At 48.0% G+C, this 19302-nt stretch overlaps 1 protein-coding gene across 2 annotated transcripts in view; it reads right to left on the bottom strand.

Moving 5' to 3' along the window:
* Ptpn11 (protein tyrosine phosphatase non-receptor type 11) overlaps positions 1-19302 on the bottom strand; it is a 60220-nt gene extending 40918 nt beyond the window's left edge. For both annotated transcript variants that reach the window (XM_028765922.1, XM_028765923.1), the window contains exon 1: positions 19188-19302. In XM_028765922.1, the coding sequence (XP_028621755.1) occupies positions 19188-19201 (14 nt within the window). In that variant the 5' untranslated portion in view covers positions 19202-19302. The remainder of the gene's footprint in view (positions 1-19187) is intronic.

Below are 19302 nucleotides of genomic sequence, written 5' to 3'. Positions count from 1 at the left end.
GCTGTGAGCACCCTTACCCCACCGTGCGGAGGCTGTGAGCACCCTTACCCCACCGTGCGGAGGCTGTGAGCACCCTTACCCCACCGTGCGGAGGCTGTGAGCACCCTTACCCCACCGTGCGGAGACTGTGAACACCCTTACCCTACTGTGCAGAGGCTGTGAGCCGTGGCACAGCAGCACCCAGGCTCACCCTTGCCCTTCCCTCCTTAGCCCCCTTTCCTGGGTGACACACTGGGATCCTGCACCCTGCAGGCTCAGGATGAAGGAGAGAGGCATGGCCAGTGGGGCTGGACTGTTTACACAGTGCACTGATGGGTTTGCCTCCCCCAAAAGATCACCCACATGGTCAGGAAATTGCATACAGGTACTGAGGCTCATAGAGGCAGGTTCTCATTGCTGGGGAGGGAGGGGAAAGAACCAGAACACTTGCAGGATGCCAGACTGCAAAGGGTGACACCTGTATAAATCAACTTTCTAATATATACGTAGGAAGAAATACAGAGGGTCTGGAGAGATGGCTCAGCAGTTAATAGCACTGACTGCTCTTCCAGAGGTCAAATCCCAGCAACCACATGGTGGCTCACAACCATCTGTAATGGGATCCGATGCCCTCTTCTGGTGTGTCTGAGGATAGCTACAGTGTACGCACATACATAAACAAATCTTTATAAAAAAGGAAGGACAGACAGACACAGATCCACAAACCAAACAAGGTTATTTCCAGAAATCAATGTAAGCTGCCTCCCCACAAAATACTTGCTCTAAAAACAAAACAAAACACCTGATAAATATCACAGTAAAAAAATGTAACAGAATTTTTTTGAAACAGGTGTCACCCTGTACTCAAGGCTAGCCTAGACCTTGGGACTCTCCCACTTGCAGCCTCTAGCATAGGATTACAGGTGCCCATAGTGGACAATCTTAGTCAACTGGCAGTGCCACCTGCTACAGGGAGCAAACTGCATGCCTCTGGAACCCACACTGGGAACTTCAAATCCAACGTCCTTTAGAAGACCAGTGACCACTGTGGATGGCATTTACTTCAAAGGATTCTCCCCAGTCTCTAGCAAGTTCCCCTTCATGCAGCTAGAGAGATGGCTCAGTGGTTAAGAGTGCTTGCTTATTGCTCTTGGAGAAACCCTGAGTTTAGCTTTCCCCAGCACCTACATGATGGCTAACATTCTGTAACTTCAGCTCCAGGGGAACTGGTGCCCTCTTCTGGCCTCAAATACACACATAAATATTTAAGATCATCTTTGTGGACTTCAAATCACCAGACACAAGGTAAGAGAGTCAATGCCAAGACAGACCCTGTGTCTTTGGACGCAGACTGACATGTCTAAACACTCCCAGGGAATAGGAGTCAATGCTAATACTGGGAGCCAAGGGCTGGAGCTGCCCCACAGCAGCAGAGTGTTTGCCTGGGCTCCACTTCAGCACTGCATAAGGCACACCACATAAGCTAGAGGGTTTGATACACACTGAGATCCTACCCTGGAGAGGTGGAGGCCATCCTCACCCACACAGGAAGGAGGAGGACAGCCTAGGCTACATGAGACCCTGTCTCCAAAAAACAAAAAAAAACAAGGTTTTGTGTGTTACTGGGAATGGGACTGAAGGTCCTACAGAGGCTAATCCAATCCCTAAGGTAACAAACGAGTGAGGCAAAGACCTAAGCTGCCTGCTAGTCACTCGAGTGCCTGGTTCTCAGTAAGCAGCAACACTGGGAGCTAGTCTTTAAAATAATAAGCACACTCTGCTCCAACAACATGCAAGCAGAGAACGGAAAAGCCAGCATGGACATGGCCACAGCATCTTTCCGGCTTCAGAGGGCTTAAACCCTTCTTCTGATTGACCTCATGTCTGAGCATCAAGACTCAAATCAAAAGAATAAAATAGGAGTTGACCTTTTATTCTTCCTAGAGCTGGTCAAATCCCAGCACTCAAGAGGCAGAGGCAGGTGGATCTCTGTGGGTTCAAGGACAGCCTGGTCCTTATAGTGAGTTCCAGGACAGCCGAGGGTACAGAGATCCTGTTTTGAAAAACAAACAAACAAACAAACAAACAAACGTCTTGGCTGCAGGTTCTCTGACCTGTGGTTCCCATCATGAGCTCAGAGCCCCAAGGGAGTCAAAAGCGATAACTGTAGGCTTCGGCTATTCGGTTTTCAAAAGGTGTAATAACGCCCTCGCCCTCTTGCCCTCTCCCCCTCTCTCCCCGCCCCCTCTCGGCCCCCCTCGCCCCCCTCGCCCCCGCCCTATCCACACTTGCTCGCTAATCCATGAAGTCTCTTCTACCCAATCACCATGGTCACTTGGCACGGCCGGCTAAGCTCAGACGTACGAATACCTTCTACCTTAAAAAGCCTGCCTCACCTGTCACTCCAGAGGACCAGAGTTCAGTTCTGAAAGAAAGAAAGAAAGAAAGAAAGAAAGAAAGAAAGAGAGAGAGAGAGAGAGAGAGAGAGAGAGAGAGAACATTCTTTTGGCCTGGGTGGTGGTGCACACCTTTAATCCCAGCACTGGGGAGGCAGAGACAGGCAGATCTCTTGAGTTCAGGGCCAAGCCTGGTCTACAAAGTGAGTTCCAGAATAGCCAGGGCTACACAGAGAAACCTTATCTCAAAAGTAAATAGTAAATAAATGAAGGAGGGAGAGAGGGAGGGAGGGAGGGAGGGAGGGAGGACACAGGCAGACAGGCAGTGGCAGTAAGGCAGGCAGGCACTCCCCAGTGAATGAAAAATCATTTGACAGCAAAGCTTCAAAGGTAGAGACCCAGAACCTGGTGTCACTGTCATGGCTCAAATCCCCACTGAGTGACCTGCGCTAGATGATGAACCCCTCTTAAGCCAACCATAAAGCAGACAGAGTAACTGTCCCCACAGCACAGATGGTGGCGAGGGTGAGTGCACGTAGTCCCTAAAGCACACAATAGTCTAGAACAGTGCCTGGATGGCCCTGTGGAAGACAGCGGTGTCTACCTTGATCCTCAGGAGGTGGAGGCAGGAGGATCAGAAATTCAAGGTCAGCCTGGGCAGCCTCCTCAGTCCCTGTGTCTCCGTTCCCTTCATCTGTATCTGGGTGACAGAGAGGACCAAACAGAGCCTCCCACCTACCCCAGCCTCTCTGCCTGAAGGTTACCAGATGCTTTTGGTTCACACTCTTCCTCCACAGCCTGGCCTGTTTTCAGAAACTGACTGGACCAACTGACCCCTCTGCCTGTGTTTGTGTGACTTGGCCGTTGTTGCTCCTCCTGTGCCACCACCGCCGGTCTGTCTTCTCTAAGCAGAGGCTTGAACTGTAAAGTCCTGCCCAAGTCAGCTAGACGGGGCACAGCTTTTGCTCTTTACTTTGGAGGCGTGGTTTCATTTTGTAGTTCAGGCTAGTCTCATACTCCTGATCTTCCTGTCTCAGTCTGGAGCTGGGTTAGCCTGGAGCTGGCTTCCAGACATTAAGCCTGGCTCTTGACATCATGTTCCAACTTCCACTTGTACTCTCAGGTGATCTGCAAACTTTCCTGTTTGTAGTAAGAGTCAAATATTTTTACATTTTTTTTGTGTGTGGCTGTGTTCAAGCCATGGCACTCATGTGGGGTGGGAGCGGGGGGTGTTCTCTCTTCCAACATGTGGCTCCTAGGGATGGACCTCAGGTCATCAGGGTCAACAGCAAGTGCCTTTACCCACTGAGCCATCTCGCTAGCCCTTAGTCATCTTTAAACTATGATGATGGATATCGAGCAGTATTTGAAAACTTACCTATAAGCCCACAGAGTTTTTTTTTTTGTTTTTTTTTTTATTATATGTAAGTACACTGTACCTGTCTTCAGACACCCCACAAGAGGGCATCAGATATCATTACAGATGGTTGTGAGCCACCATGTGGTTGCTGGGATTTGAACTCGTGACCTCTGGAAGTGCAGTCAGTGCTCTTAACCACTGAGCCATCTCACCAGCCCCGCCCACAGAGTTTTTACATTTGTTTTTATGTGTGGTCTTTTGCTGGTGCATCAGATGTGTGCAGTGCACTCAGAGGCCAAAAAGGACATCAGATCCTCTGGGGTCAGTTGTAAGCTGCCACATGGGTGCTGGGAATTGAACCCAGGTCCTCTGGAAGAATAACAAGGGCTATCTCTAGCCCCCAAATTATCAGGCTATTAAAGGGGAAAATGGTGCCTTATCTCTATGGGCAGTGATGCAATCCCAGCCTCACACACTGGAGTCGGGGCCCGTATTAGTCCTCCTGAGATAAAGATGGTGGTGGTTTCACTGTGCAGTTAGTTATCCAGCCTGGGCCTCTACTGTCCCCACTCTCCTCTCTTCCTATTTTAAAAATAAAAATCTTGTAGTGTTTGAAAAGTTACCCTTAAGTCTACAATCATCAGGGTTTCTCCTTCTCCTTAAGACTTATTTATATCTTGATGTGTGTGAGTTTTTTGCTAGTACATCAGGGCTGGAGAGGTGGCTTATTAAAGGGCCTGCCACGCAAGCACAGGGCTCTAGCCAAACCTTGTAAACATGGCTCCTCCACTTTTGCGTGGGCTGTAGATGCATTGAGAAACCAGCTCTCAAATCTAAAGAGAAGAGAGCTGGACAGTGGTGGCGCGTACCTGTAATCCCAGCACCTGGAGGCAGAGGCAGGCAGATCTCTGAGTATGAGGCCAGCCTGGTCTACAGAGTGAGTTCCAGGACAGCCAGGGATACAGAGAAACCCTGTCTCAAAAAACCAAAACACAAAGTATAAAAGTGAAGTGGAGAGCAATGGAAGAGTACGGCTGACGTCAGCCTCTGACCTCCATGTGTACTGCACACACACACATATGTAGACACTGCACACCAGAAAGAAGAAAAATCTAAAGATTAAAAAGAAACAAACTGGCCGGGCAGTGGTGGCACACGCCTTTAATCCAAGCACTTGGGAGGCAGAGGCAGGTGGATTTCTGAGTTTGAGGCCAGCCTGGTCTACAGAGTGAGTTCCAGGACAGCCAGGGCTACACAGAGAAACCCTGTCTCGAAGAAAGAAAAGAAAAGAAAAGAAAAGAAAAGAAAAGAAAAGAAAAGAAAAGAAAAGAAAAGAAAAGAAAAGAAAAGAAAAGAAAAGAAAAAAAGAAAGAAGGAAGGAAGGAAGGAAGGAAGGAAAGAAAGAAAGAAAGAAAGAAAGAAAGAAAGAAAGAAAGAAAGAAAGAAAGAAAACAAATTCTCAAATCTATCACTGACCAGGCAGATCTCTGCAAGCTGAAGGTCAGCCAGGTCTACACAACAAGTTCCAGGCCGGCCAGCCACCTCACCTCATCTCACCTGGCTACATTTTATGGCTCGAAGAGGTAGGGGTGTGTGTGTGTGTGTGTGTGTGTGTGCATACACGCCTGTCTGTCCGTGTGCACATATGCAGGCATACATGGATGTTATATACATTCAAAGGTGGCTCTTTTGAGGTGAGAGCTCTCACTCGCCCAGGTTACGCCGAAGAGGTTAGCAACTAACCCACCGTCAGGCTCCAAGGATCTACACACTCCACCACTTCCAGTTTTTTTTTTTTTTAACTTAAAGATGTATTTATTTTTACTTTATGAGCTTTTTGCTTGCATGCATGTATGTGTACCTGGTACCAGTGAGGGTCAGAAGAGAGGGGTCAATCTCCTGGACCTGAAGTCATACAGTTGTGAGCTGTTGTATGTGGAGACTTGAGCCCTCTCTGCAAGGGCAGCCTAAACTCTCACCACAGGCTAGCTCTGCAGCCCTACCCCGCTTTTGTTTTAACATGGGTTTGGGGAGTTGGACTCAGGTCCTGTGAGAAATTGTTTTTGTCAACTACTTTTTTTTTTAACTATGCCTCATTACCAAGCTGTCCCTGAACTCTGGGCTCAAGGACTCCTTGCCTCAGCCTCCTGAGCAGCTGAGTTCTAGGTACCCAGCACTTGCCAGACTTTATGTATGTATATGATGCTAGAACTGAGCCCCCAGCCTCACCCATACGCCACAAGCTCTCTACAAGCCACTGAGCCAGCCACAGCCCTGCCCCTCTGACTTTGAGATTCAGTATCTTTGAGGATCTTTATTTTTTTAAGATTTATATATTTTATGTATATGAATACACTGTAGCTGCCTCAGACACACCAGAAGAGGGCATCAGATCCTATTACAGATGGTTGTGAGCCGCCATATGGTTGCTGGGAATTGAACTCAGGACCTCTGGAAGAGCAGTCAGTGCTCTTAAGTCCTGAGCCATCTCTCCAGCCCCCCTTTGGGGGGGTCTTAATGATCTACCAAGCCTGAGGATCAGTCCCACAAGGAGGAAAGAGAACCCACTCCTAACAGCTGCCCTCTGACCTCTATACACACAGCCCGACAAATACATACAAGTAAGTAATTTTAATTGGGTTTCAGGGTCTTTAGCAGCCTGTACATGTATATCTCCATGTTCATGCAAGATGAGACTCTGTGCACATGTGCTGGACATGCTTCCTCCACATCACCTGTGAGAAACTCATACACAGGAGGGAGTCCAACCTTTTAACTTAAAACTTGAAGGTCTTCCTGTAGGAGTCCGTTCTTTCTCATGAGTATACAATATTCTATTGTGTAAACGTGCCACCATAGTCAAACCCTTGATATAAAAGTCTTGTACAGTTGCTTATGGTTGCTCACATCTTTAATATCAAAGCTGAGGAAGCTGAGGCAAGTGAATCTCTGACACATCAGGCCAGCCTGTATGTCTCAAAAACCAAAAGGACAGCCAAGTATGGCAGTGCGCATGTGCAATCCCAGCATTGATGATGGAGAGTAGGAGAACCTAGCCTTGTCTACATACCAAGTTGCAAGCTAGCCAGGGCTACAAAGCCAGACCTTATCTCAGAAAGGAAGGAAGGAGAGAAGGAGAGGGAGGGAAGAAAGAATGGGAGGAGAGAAATGGAGGCCTGCCCCATGATAATCTACAGTCATCTTTGGACACATTCACATATTAGATTCTCAGCAGGAAAAGTGTTTGCTTGCCATTCAAGCTTGGCACTCCCAAGTTTGATCCCCAAAGCCTATGTAAAGGTGGAAGAGAGCCAGCTCCATAAAACTACTCTCTGACCTCCATATGCCATGCAAGCATGCTCTCCCCACAGTAAAACTTATCAATGAAGAAATAATCTACATAAGAAATTTTCCAGTTCTGATTTATCTTGAGACAGGGCTGCTCTATTGCCAGGCAACACTTACCTCAAAAGACCCCCCCCACCCCATCTGCCAAGCACATACCACTAGGCCCCACTTTAAGGAATACTTTTGTGTGTAAATATGTGTGCTACTGGACTGAACCAACCTGGCACATGCTAAACTCTGAGCTGTAACCCCAGCCTCTAACTTCTCTGGTGACAAATACTGCCATTGCCTTAGGAAGGCACGCCTTCCACTGAGGAGACTCCATTCCTCATGGTTAACAGCACTGCATAAATTACCAAGCGGTCTGTACCTCCCACCAGTGGAAAGTGGTTCCATCTCAATTTGCATCTTTGACACCTTTACATGTTTCCAGTCCACCAATTTCCTTTCTGAGCTGTCAGCTTCTCATCCAGTTCTGTTTGTCTTTTAGTTTTTTTTAAGTCAGGGCTTCATGAGTTCAGGCTAGCTCTGAACTCCATACAGCTGAAGATGACCTTGAATCTTGACCCTCTTGCTGGGAGTTTTCCCCTTCTGAAGTCTGTCTTACTAACGGGCAGGAGCTCGTGGTGTAACCAGAAACAGCCCTGAGCTGCAAGTGTGACAGCCATCTCAGGCTTTGTCCCCTCTTCCTCGGCTGTTTTTTCCTACAGAAGTTCCTCTTGATGGAGTTAAATTTGCCAGATTTTTCCATTGTGGGTTCTAAGTTCCTACCATGCTTACAGATGAGCCTGAGTGAGCACTGTCGTGCATAAAGTGAATTAATATACGGCCAGTATCGTGCCCGGGCCAGACCAGAGACTCAGCTTTGGAAGCAAGGCACTGACTTTAGAGAAGAAAATACTCACAGGCTGGCAAGATGGCTCAGTGTGTAAAGGCGTTTGTCATCACAGCTAGCCATCTGAGTTTGGTCCACAGAGCCCACATGGTGAAAAAGGGACTCCCACAAGTTGTCCCAAAACATGTACAAACACACGCACGCACGAACACACCAAATAAGTAAATAAATCACAAGGCCAGTGAACAGCTCAAGGGTAAAAGCACTTACTGTCGATCCTGGCAACCAAGGTTAGACCCCTGGAACCAACACGGTAAAGGAGAGAACCATCTCTTGAATGCTGTCCTCCAACCACACCCGGGGAGACACAGACAGACACATTCACTCTCATTCATAAAATAAGGAAGCAATTTTTTAAAACAAAATAAAAAACTTTAATAAAAATTTTTAAAAAGCCCACAGTAAAATCTCAGATTTTATTAGGACCTTTCCCCTGGGTGATGTACAATTCATGCCTAGTCCAGACCTCAAGGTTGAACCAGCAATTCCACGGGGGCAGAGGACTGAAGATGTGTCTATTTCTTTCTTAGTGGAACCCAAACTCCTGCAAAGGGCTAACACACAGCATGGTATCCTCAAGTCAGCCCAGGAGGCTCTAGAGCCCCAGTCTTCCTGCCTCAGTCTCCCCAGTGCTGGAATGCACAAGTGCACTACTCAGTGCAGCTAGCAGTTCTCCGGCTATAGAAAATGGATATTCATTCTAGGACATCCCTTATATTGGACATACTCAGCTGATGAAGCAAGTTCCCATCTACAGGGCGCTGCAGAAATGCTGCAGAATTTGGACAGTCAGCCAGAGATGTGAAGGAGGAAAAGATGAGGAATTCAAGGGCAACCTCAGCTACATAAAAAGTACAATAAGGCTAGCCTGAACTACATGAGATCCTTTCTCAAAAAGCACATGTTTAGACAGTGGCCGTCTAAGGACCTGGTGTAGGCTACAAGCTTGTTCCCACAGTCTCACTAGCAGGGCTGGAGGGAACTCTCGGCCATCTCTGCACTGCTGCATCCTTGCAGCGCTGGTGCCAGCTCTGCCCAAGGCCAGCCTCACACAGGGCTGTGTGCATAACCAACCCAGACTTAAAGCAGCAAGGGCCGAGGCTCTTTCCACACCCCAGCTGCTCACGTGGACCACGTGTTGAAGAGCACCAAACAGACCCAGGCAAAGGCTCGAAGCTTCTCCAACATAACTGGGAAGGTCCACTGTGCTCAACTAGGCAGGAAAAGAGCCAGTCATAACAGCTCTCCAGAGGTCAGTACACACACAGGAGATAAACTTCACCTTTGACTTTGAACTACAAAATGAAAGCCATGATTTCTATGAAGTGCATCTAACAGTTAAAAAAAAAAAAAAAAAAAAAAAAGAACACATCCGGGCGGTGGTGGCGTACGCCTTTAATCCCAGCACTTGGGAGGCAGAGACAGGCAGATTTCTGAGTTCAAGGCCAGCCTGGTCTACAGAGTGAGTTCCAGGACAGCCAGGACTACACAGAGAAACCCTGTCTCAAAAAACAAAACAAAAAAAAAGAAAGTCCCTTCCATAAAGCCAACAAGAGCATGTACATATAGATACATTTATTAACATGAGCTGTATTTTTATAAAATTCAGTAATTCAATATGCAGAATAAGGCTGAAATGCTATATTATCCTTCTAGGCCTAAACACTCAGGCAACAAAGGAGAAGGAAGAATGCAGGTCTGAAGTTTGAGTTGGTTTTGTTTAGGGGATTTATCTGTTTGTTTGTTTGTTTGTTTGTTTGTTTGTTTGTTGAGATTTTATTTTTATTTTATGTATGGGATGTTTTGCCTGCAGTGCCTGGAGACTCCAGAGAGGGAGCCTCAGGAGAAGGACGTTGATGATCTAGAACTGGAGTCTTAGATGGTGGAGTTAGCCACCATGTGCGTACAGTCCTCTGCAAGAGTAACAAGTGCTCTGAACCACGAAGCTGGCTTTCCGGTCCCAAGTCTTTTCAAGGTGCAATTTAACTGGGAAAGAGATATTTTAGTGTGTATAAAAGTGGTAATAATGCCATGGGTTGTTTATTCCCAGACAGCTGAGGGGCACAGAAAGTTACCATCAGGAGGAGGAGAACAAGGAAATGTACACCTGAGGCCAAGCATGTGACATATTCCTATAATCCCAGCTATTAGGAAGTTGAGGAAGGAGAACTGCAAGTTCAAGGCTGGCCTGGGCTATGTAAAGTTATCAGTCACCCTGGGCTACATAAACTGTTCCAGGACAGCCTGAAAAACATGGTGAGATCCTGTCTCCAATTAAAATATAGAGCCAATATATAACCATCTGTAACACTGGTCCCAGGAGATCTTACACCCTGCTCTGACTTCTTCAAAGGCACACAGTACATAGACATACGTACAAACAGAATGCCCATACACATAAATATAAGTACCATTTTGTAAACCTTGCTAATGGTGAGCTCCTAAAACCCCAGCTCTCAGGAGGGAAAGTGGAAATGCCCACAGCTTGTGCCAGACAAGCTACCCAGCAAGTCCAATCAGGACAACATGGACACATACCCATAAGGTGAATGAAAACTGTTTTCACAAAGACTGGGAGAGCCTGGGGAGACGGCTCTGTGGGTAGAGCACTTGTTACCCTCACACCTGTGCTCACCTTCACACATCCCACACTGAAGACACACACACATAATTTTAAAAAGTAAAAATCCTTAGGTTCAAATTTAAATGCCAGCTGGGCAGTGGTGGTGCACGCCTTTAATCCAGCACTTGGGAGGCAGAGGCAGGTAGATTTCTGAGTTCGAGGCCAGCCTGGTCTACAGAGTGAGTTCCAGGACAGCCAGGGCTATACAGAGAAACCCTGTCTCAAAAAACCAGAAAAAAAAAAAAGTCTTCTAAATTATACTATGAATTTTAAACTTTGTGTAACTTTAAAACACTATAAAGATAACTTTTTTGGAGACCATCCTACAGAGTGAGTTCCAGGATAGCCAGGGCTATACAGTGAGACCCTGTCTTGGGGGAAAAAAGAAAGAAAAGAAAAAGAAGGAAGATAGGAGGGAAGGAAGACCAAAAAAAAAAAAAAAACCAAAGAAAAACAAAAGACTTTTTTTTTGAGACACGGTTTTACTGTGTAACCTAGGCTAGCCTCCAACTTGCAATCCTCCTGCCTCAGCCTCCAAACTGCTAGTATTATAGTAAGCAACCACATGCAGACTAAAAGCAAGTTTAACCATTAGTCTGCTACTTATTTCTAACTCGGGGCTGGCTGGGTCCTCACCCTGGCTCTCTCCATCTCCTCTCTCCCTGGAGCATCCACTATGGACAGACTAGGTGAAGGAGGTACTGTGAGAGCCACCTCCACGCCTCGGGTGAGGTCCAGTAAATATCCCTCTACCCGTCCGTGGCATCAGACGCAGGCGACAGGGAAGGTGGCCCTCTCCTTACCCTTCTACTAAACAAACTGCAGCATCATTCACAACTTCTAACTATGCCCATCCTGTTATTGAGAGTAAGCAGAGTGATGTCTGGGAGAAGCATAAGAACCGGTATTTAGTGCAGAGGCCCAACAGGCAGGGCTTAACAGGCCTTAGTTTCCCACCCATTAGTGGCTGTGGATGTCCAGAGGGTCAGAGCTCTCTGCCATGTGTAATTAAGATCGTTTCCCACAAGCCATTTACTGTGTCATTTCAGTTCCACTGCCTTTCCAGACACTTTGCTTCTCTGTGTGGCTCCGGGACTGTCCCCATGGTATTTCAAATAGATCTTTACCAATCGAAGTTTCCATGCGATATGCATTCCCCTTGAGCATTCCCCTTCAACTCTGCTCTTACCTCATTTTGTAAATAGCATTTCTGATGAGCAAAGCCTTTCCCTCAACTCTGTGGGTAACAAGCTGGCTCTGCAGACAGCAGCATGCTGACTAGGACAGGCGGTGCTGATAGACCCAGCCGCTGGATGTTAGCCGGGAGACTAAAGAGAGGATGAAGAGGAAAGTGCATTTGTAGGACTAGCCTGCAGGGCTCTGTGCCACAGTATGCAGAGGTCAGAGGGCAACTGTGAGAGTCACTGCTCCCCTTCACAGTGGGAGTCAGGGCTGAATTCGGTTGGTTAGGTGTGTGCACTTGTTTTTTGTGCTGGAAGACTGTTTCTGGTTTTGTTGTTATTGTTTTGAAACAGAGTTTTGCCGGGTGGTGGTGGCGCACACCTTTAATTCCAGCACTTGGGAGGCAGAGGCAGCCAGATTTCTGAGTTCAAGGCCAGCCTGGTCTACAGAGTGAGTTCCAGGACAGCCAGGGCTACACAGAGAAACCCTGTCTCAAAAAAACAAAAAACAAAAAAACAAAACAAAACAGGGTTTTATGCAGCCCAAGCTAGCCAGTCTCAAACTCCTAATCCTCCTGCATCCACCACCCAAATATTGTGACTCCAAACATAGACCTCCTGAGTGTCTGACACAAGTACTTCAGACATTGGGTACTTAGCAGAGTTTACCACAGTAGGGACTATCCCACAAACCAGCCACAGCAACGCCGACATGGAGTGAGTCTATGCTAGCTGAAGAAGGGCACACACAACTCCATCTGAGTTGACCAATGACGTGGCTGACACTTACTGACCAACAAGACTCTGGAGGATGCACATGCAGCCAAGCATCCCCAGCAGAGGTACTTATGAAAAAGAGCATCAGGTCAGCTTCTGAACAGGCTTTAAAGCCTGCTACTCAGAAGCCTTCTGCTGGGAGGACTTGAAGAAATAAAGGGCATAGCCCTGCAAGAGTTATGCTCAAGCCAGGCAGAAGTCCAGCAATTAGGACCATAAGTTCAAGGCCAGTTCTGCTATACAGCAAGTCTTGGAGGCCAGACTGGGTACAGGAAACCCTGTCTGAAAACACCAAACAAACAAAATCTGGCATAGGAATTCCAGTCTTATCATCCCAGCACGCCGAGGACGGAGGCAGAGGGTTTGAGAAGTTCAAGGTCATCCTCAGGTCCACAGAGACAGGGATGAGTTACTTTTGTTTTTGTTTGTTTTTGTTTTTCGAGACAGGGTTTCTCTGTATAGCCCTGGCTGTCCTGGAACTCACTCTGTAGACCAGGCTGGCCTCGAACTCAGAAATCCGCCTGCCTCTGCCTCCCAAGTGCTGGGATTAAAGGCGTGCGCCACCATCGCCCGGCGGGATGAGTTACTTTTACAAATCAAAACTATTAAGGGTACTCAAAGAGAATCTAAATCCTGGATTAGAGCTCAGGCACATAGCCCAGTGGTAGAGCGGTTGTCTAACATGCAGGAGAGCCTAGGTTCAGTCCTCGGCTTCGCATTAATTAATTAATTAATTAATTAATCAACCAAGCCAAGCTCTGGGATGGAGGCTGTGTACCACCACACAATGATAACAGACAGAACTCAGTAAAACAAATGCTGATGTCACAACAGGCGACAGTGCTGACATCTGTTCAGAGAGCTGCCCGCCCCAGGACACAGGAAGAGCAGCTGCCGCGAGGAGGGGTTAGAGTTGGAGGTCCATGGTCTCCCTTCAGCTCCTTGCTGAAGTGATCCTGTTTTACCCTTTTCACCTCTAGCCCCAGAAGATTCACGTGTCTTCCAGGGGAACACCATAGCTTGTTACTCTGAGCAAGTGACAACAGTCCTCTCCCCCTAGTTACAAGTGAGCATAAGAAAGGCTAAGTTAGGAAGAAAAGCAGTCATTAGGGACAAGCAATCTAAGCTACAAAAAAAACTGTGAGAGCAGCTCGAGTAGCAGACGCTCTGTCCAGCTAAGTCACTGTCTTCTGGCGTCTCACTGGTCAGCATCTCCGCTCTGATGACAGAGCAATAAAAGAAAACGGCCTCCAGAAGCCAATTTCCACAGAGTGCTTCTCCCTCACTTCAAAGCCTCACTCTGTCTGATCTTGCAGAACCCCCTCCTGCGCTCCTGCCTTCCCAGGAGCCAGAAGGATATTTTTAAACAGATCAGCTCAAGACACTCCCTATCACATCCTTCTAAGGCTTCTCACTGCTCTGGGGTGCGCGTGACACTGAAGACCTTAGGAGTACCCACAGGGCTGGGGGGTGTGCAGCTCGGTGCAGAGCACAAGCTGAGCTGCAAGAGGCCCTAAGTTCCATTCCCAGCACAAGAAAGGAAAAAATTAAAGAAAAAAAAAGGATTGCTGTATGGTTTAATCCCCATCCCATAGGCACCCCTAGTCCCACAGGCCCTGCTCCCTCCTGCTCACCAAACACACCTGAGACTTCCCCCAGCTCAGCTCTCTTATACCACGGATTCCTCAAACCTGGAACACTCAGTGTCTAGCACAGGCGCTGGTATACAGCAACCCCAGCCTGAGTTCAGTGAACCAGGAGTAGAGTATGCCTCTACTCACAACACTCAGGAGGGTGAAGCAGGAAGACCTTAGTCCTAATAAGCATGGGTTATGTGAGACCCTGTCTCTAAATAAACAAATGAGCCAGGCGTGGAGGCACACACCTATAATCCCAGCCCTATGGGGCGGCAGGGGCAGGAGGGTCATGAGTTTGAAAACATCCTCAGCTAACTGTAAGTTTTAGATCAGATGAGCTACATGAGACCCATCACAATGAACAAAATAAACTCATCAGTGAATGGACAGACGTTTCATTACTGTGGGCTAATATAGTAAGGACTTGCTACTGCATTTGTTTCTGGTTTTGTTTTTAAGTTCATGTCTTCCTACACCTAGGCAGGCCTCAAATTCACAGCAATTCTCTTGCCTCGGGCTCCTGGGTGCTGGGATTACAGGTGTGCACCACCAAACCTAGAATTATCTCTAACACAGATAGACTTGTAGACTACATCCTCTGTAGACCTGAGGATGCAGGCTGATGATAGTGTTTGCCTAGGATGCTAAGGCTCTGGGTCCAAGCCCAGCACTACAAACACTGAAGTAGAGTGTGGTAGCACATGCCTGTAATGCCAGCACTCAAGAGACACTGAAGCAGGAGAGTTCTAAGCTTGAGACCAGTCTGGGCTATACAGAAACACCCTGTCTCTAAACTAATTAACTAGAACAGACTATATGTGTAAACAGTGAGGGGACTCTAGCCAGCTCTGACAGGCCTGCCTCTGGCAAGTCTTGCCCTTAACCCCATTCCCTCTGACTTGCTAAATAACTGTTAGATTATATTCCTAAAGCTAGCCACCAAGGTCTATTTCCTTATTTGGTCACTTCCTCCTCCTGAGGCTGACTACCAAGGTCCAGCTATCAAAATATTGTAGTCCAGCAATCAAAAGCAGCCTTTGTCTTGCCCAATTAACATGCCTAATTAAAATTAAACATCTCATCTTAACACATGGTTTCCCTTTTTACCTTTATAGACCACCATTTTCCTGTAGGCCACAGCTGTCTCCTCTGTCCAGAGGCAGTTCCCTGGGACAAATACCCCGGGCCCCTCTCTCTTCTTCATCCTCTATCTCCTGTCCTTGTCTCTTCTTACCCTCTGTCTCTCTGGGGCAAATACATCTCCTTGTGCTGAGAACTTGCTCTTAGAGGTCCTGAGCCAATACCACACACACGTTACCTAAGTACATATACACATACATAATTGCACTTAAGTGTACATTACAATATATTCAAACAAATGTATTCTACACGGTATCATCACACACTGTTCAACTGCAGATCTCAACTTGGTATTAGGTTTATCCAACTCATTTGGTGACAGTAAAGAAGTCAGACTCCTCCATAGGCTCAATGCTCCTTGCAGAGACGCACAATCCACAGCCCCTTTCCCATGACAGCGCTGCCAAGAACCACAGCAGCTTTGCTAAACCCACGCAATACTCTCCAAATCATGATAATGAACTGGGCTGCACTTTAGAGCATCCAAACCAGTTGAGGGGTTGTAAGCCCTGGTACAATCAAAAACTCCCCTAGTAGCTACCCAACAACAGTGTATGCCCTTCCCCTAAAATGTCATTCTTGGATGGCAAGTGCTGCTTGTGTTTCCTAAAGCAAAGAGCACTCCGCTCAGTGTCCCTATTGTTCTGTGGCTGCCGATGTCCACCAGGGCCTCCAAGTGACAACTGCAAACAAGAGTTGGCTCTGCCTTTCCAAGATCATGTGCATCTCCTAACAGTGTACACATTGAGCGTGCTCAAGAATGGAAAGCAATTGGTACAGCCTGTGCCCTTGGGCAACACCAGCCCAAACCCCGACTCTTTGTAGGGCCACACCATGAATAAAGACAGAGCGGCGCTGGAGAGGCCCGGGCACTGCTGGTTCTTCCTGGGGAGATAAACCAACGTGGCTGCCAGGGAGCACCTGGGACAAAATGTGCTTGCCCTGCAATGACAAACCAGAACCCTGCAGTCTGCGGACGGCTCACCGCTCCACCTGCTGCTCCAGGCATCACTCGTATCTTAGAGGGACAGAAAGTGGCTGAAGAGAGAAGGCTGGAGAAGGCAGGCAACGGAGTCAGCTGGGTGAGAGCAAGGTAGGGCATAGGACAGCTTTAACATCTAAGTCCGTTATCCTCTCGGCTGGACGGCCCAGGACCAGCTGTTCAATGACTCCAGGCTTTAGCTCCCTTACCTTCAAGGCTGAGAAGCCAACACTCTGAATATACACACATGTTGGTTACTGAATGCTCGTGAAAAGGTAAAGTCTGCAATACTAATCAAAATGAACTGTTTTAGGACTAGAGGTACAAGCTCACACGAAGCAGAGGCAGGTGGATCTCTGTGCACTCAAGGTCTGCCAGTTCTGCAGAGCCAGTTCTGGGCCAACCAGAGGGACTTGGTGAGACCCTGTCTAACTTTACTACGATAATTAAGTAAAGCATCAATGTGGTGCTTGCCGTCCAACTGTCAGTTCCTACGATCACTTCCTCAAAAAGACCTTCCCTGAGTCCCCATCCGAACCCAGTGTTCTCAGATCCTCAGGCCAGCACGATGGCTCAGTGTGTAACTGTGCTCTGCCTAACAACCTGAGTTCCATCCCTAGAATACAACTGTTTTCTCACTTACACATGCGCACACGCACACACACACACACCCCACTTTTTAAAGAGTCAATAACTGAGATGATGGAAGAAACGAAATGTGCACCAGTTATAAACAGCTGCTGCTCCTAGAGAGGACCCAAGTTTCATTCCCAGCACTCATGTGAAGCAGCTTAAAACCACCGTTAACTACAAGTCCAAGGAATCTGACACATTCCTCTGACCTCTGCTCGACTGTACTCGTTCTCTCTCTCTCTCTCTCTCTCTCTCTCTCTCTCTCTCTCACACACACACACACACACACACACACACAATTAAACAAAAAATTTTTCTTTAAAAAAAAAAAAAAGAACCAAGCCCATTAGGAACTGACATGAAGATACAGAAATATCCATGGAAGAGAATCGAGTCAAGAAACAAACTCCCATGAAGGACACGTGTTCTTCCACAATGGAGCAGACTCTACCTATAGAGAGGCTCCCCAGCAGCACTGAGGGGACAACTGGACAGCCACACGGAATAGACAGCAGGTACCTGTACTTCACACAGTGATCAATGAGTAGCCCCAGTGGGAGTGAGGCACCCACATGCTGCACATGTCTGTAAACTCAAAATCAATCTCTATAAAGCAAGGCAATCAGAACTAAAAGTTACGACAGACAAGCTGTCTGCAGCTCTCACAGAGCAAGACTGGAGAGTAAACAGTGACAGCCCCTTTGCACACAGGCTGCAAGTGTCCGTACATAGGAAAGTCAACCATTCAACTTGTAGATGGCTACTGAAGACATGAAACCACGCACGCCGACACCTCTGCAGGAGCAGTCACAGAATCACATGTGAGTGACAAGTTCTAGAGACAGCCAGCCAAAGGTCCGTCAGAAAGGGTAAGTAAGTCAGCAGCCCTATAATGGAATGCTGTACAAACAGCAGCAGGACAATACGGATGGATCCGGGAACGTGCACACTATGCCGGGGTGTGGTGCACGTGTTACCAAGCCTGACAACCTGAGTTCAATCCCCGGAACCTGTGTGTCAGAGAGAGCCGATTTCTACATGTTGTCTTCCGACCTACAAACACATACCATGACATGGGCCCACACACAATGAATAAATACATGTTTTTTTAAAAAAAAAAAACTTTCAGTAATGAAAATCAGGACTCTTACACACACACACATATTTGTAAAATGCCATTAATATAAAATTCTAAGAAATGTAACAACAGAATAGAACAGTGGTCGAGGGAGAGTAGAGGCGTGGTAAGCACTCACCAGGACTGGTGGACATGTTCATTCTCTTGACTGCTGTAATGGTCTCACGTATACACAGAGGTCAAGGTTTATCAAACTGTCCGCTGAATCAGGTGCAACTTATCTCAATAAAGCTAGTTTTAAAGCTAAATAAAACAAGCTTTTATAGTGACCCAACCTGTAACCCCAGCACTTAGGAGGTTGAGGTAAAGAGAACGTAACCTGGTCAACAAAGTGAGAGATTCTCTTTCCACCTCTCACCAGGCTAACATACCACAACGTACTTAATTCTGAAAACTCAATTTGGTCATGTTTAGGAAGGGAGAGCACTACCCATCTTGTACCACTGCGGTACACGTTAAGCCGGCTCCAAGTAAGAGCAATTGAGTCTCGTTACCCTGAAGTTGAAACTCACTAATCCTCCTCCTGATCTTAGCTTCAAATCCTGTCCTGTGACGAGCACGTTATTTCCGAGCCTCAGTTTCCACATTCGTAAAACGGGAACGCACTCGTTACCAGGGGGAACAATTCCACGACCAGATATGGTTCCCTTCCCTCCCACCTTTCAAAGCAAAAACCACAGTGCGGAGGGAACACTCCCAGAGGCTGCAGACAGCTTCAGTTTTCCCACTTCTGGCACTTGGAGGCGAGGGCGAGGACGCGAAAAGAGGGCACCTGAAAGGGTCCCGTGTGAAGGCCCCGCGGTGGCCCGGGCGCCTCCCCGAGCGCGCGGGGTTATTTCGGAATCCCCAGGAGGCGACGCTCATGAGGCAATGGGTAAGGAATGCGGCGGCCGGCCGGGCCGCGGGTGTCCCCACGGGCATCCCGGGCCGCGGGAGCAGGAACTCGGGGCGGCAGGAAATGAATGGGGACCCGCGGGCGGGGCGGTGGGACGGAGGGGACGCCGGGCCGACGGGGAGTCCGGGTGTAACCCCCGGCGGACGCGCAGCACAGAGGCGGCGGGGACCCAGGCCGCGGCCGGGCCCCTGCGGGCGGCTCACCTCCGCGATGTCATGTTCCTCCCGCCTCCGGCTCCGCACGGACCCGCTGCTCGCTCAGGCTCCGCGGGGCACCGTCACATGGAGGGACCCTAGCGAGGCCCCGCTCGGGAGCCGA

The sequence above is a fragment of the Grammomys surdaster genome, unplaced genomic scaffold, assembly GCF_004785775.1.
Source record: "Grammomys surdaster isolate TR1022 unplaced genomic scaffold, NIH_TR_1.0 166, whole genome shotgun sequence".
NCBI lineage: Eukaryota > Metazoa > Chordata > Mammalia > Rodentia > Muridae > Grammomys > Grammomys surdaster.
The sequence above is the reverse complement of the archived record's forward strand: the minus strand, read 5'-3'. Positions and strand labels throughout refer to the sequence as shown.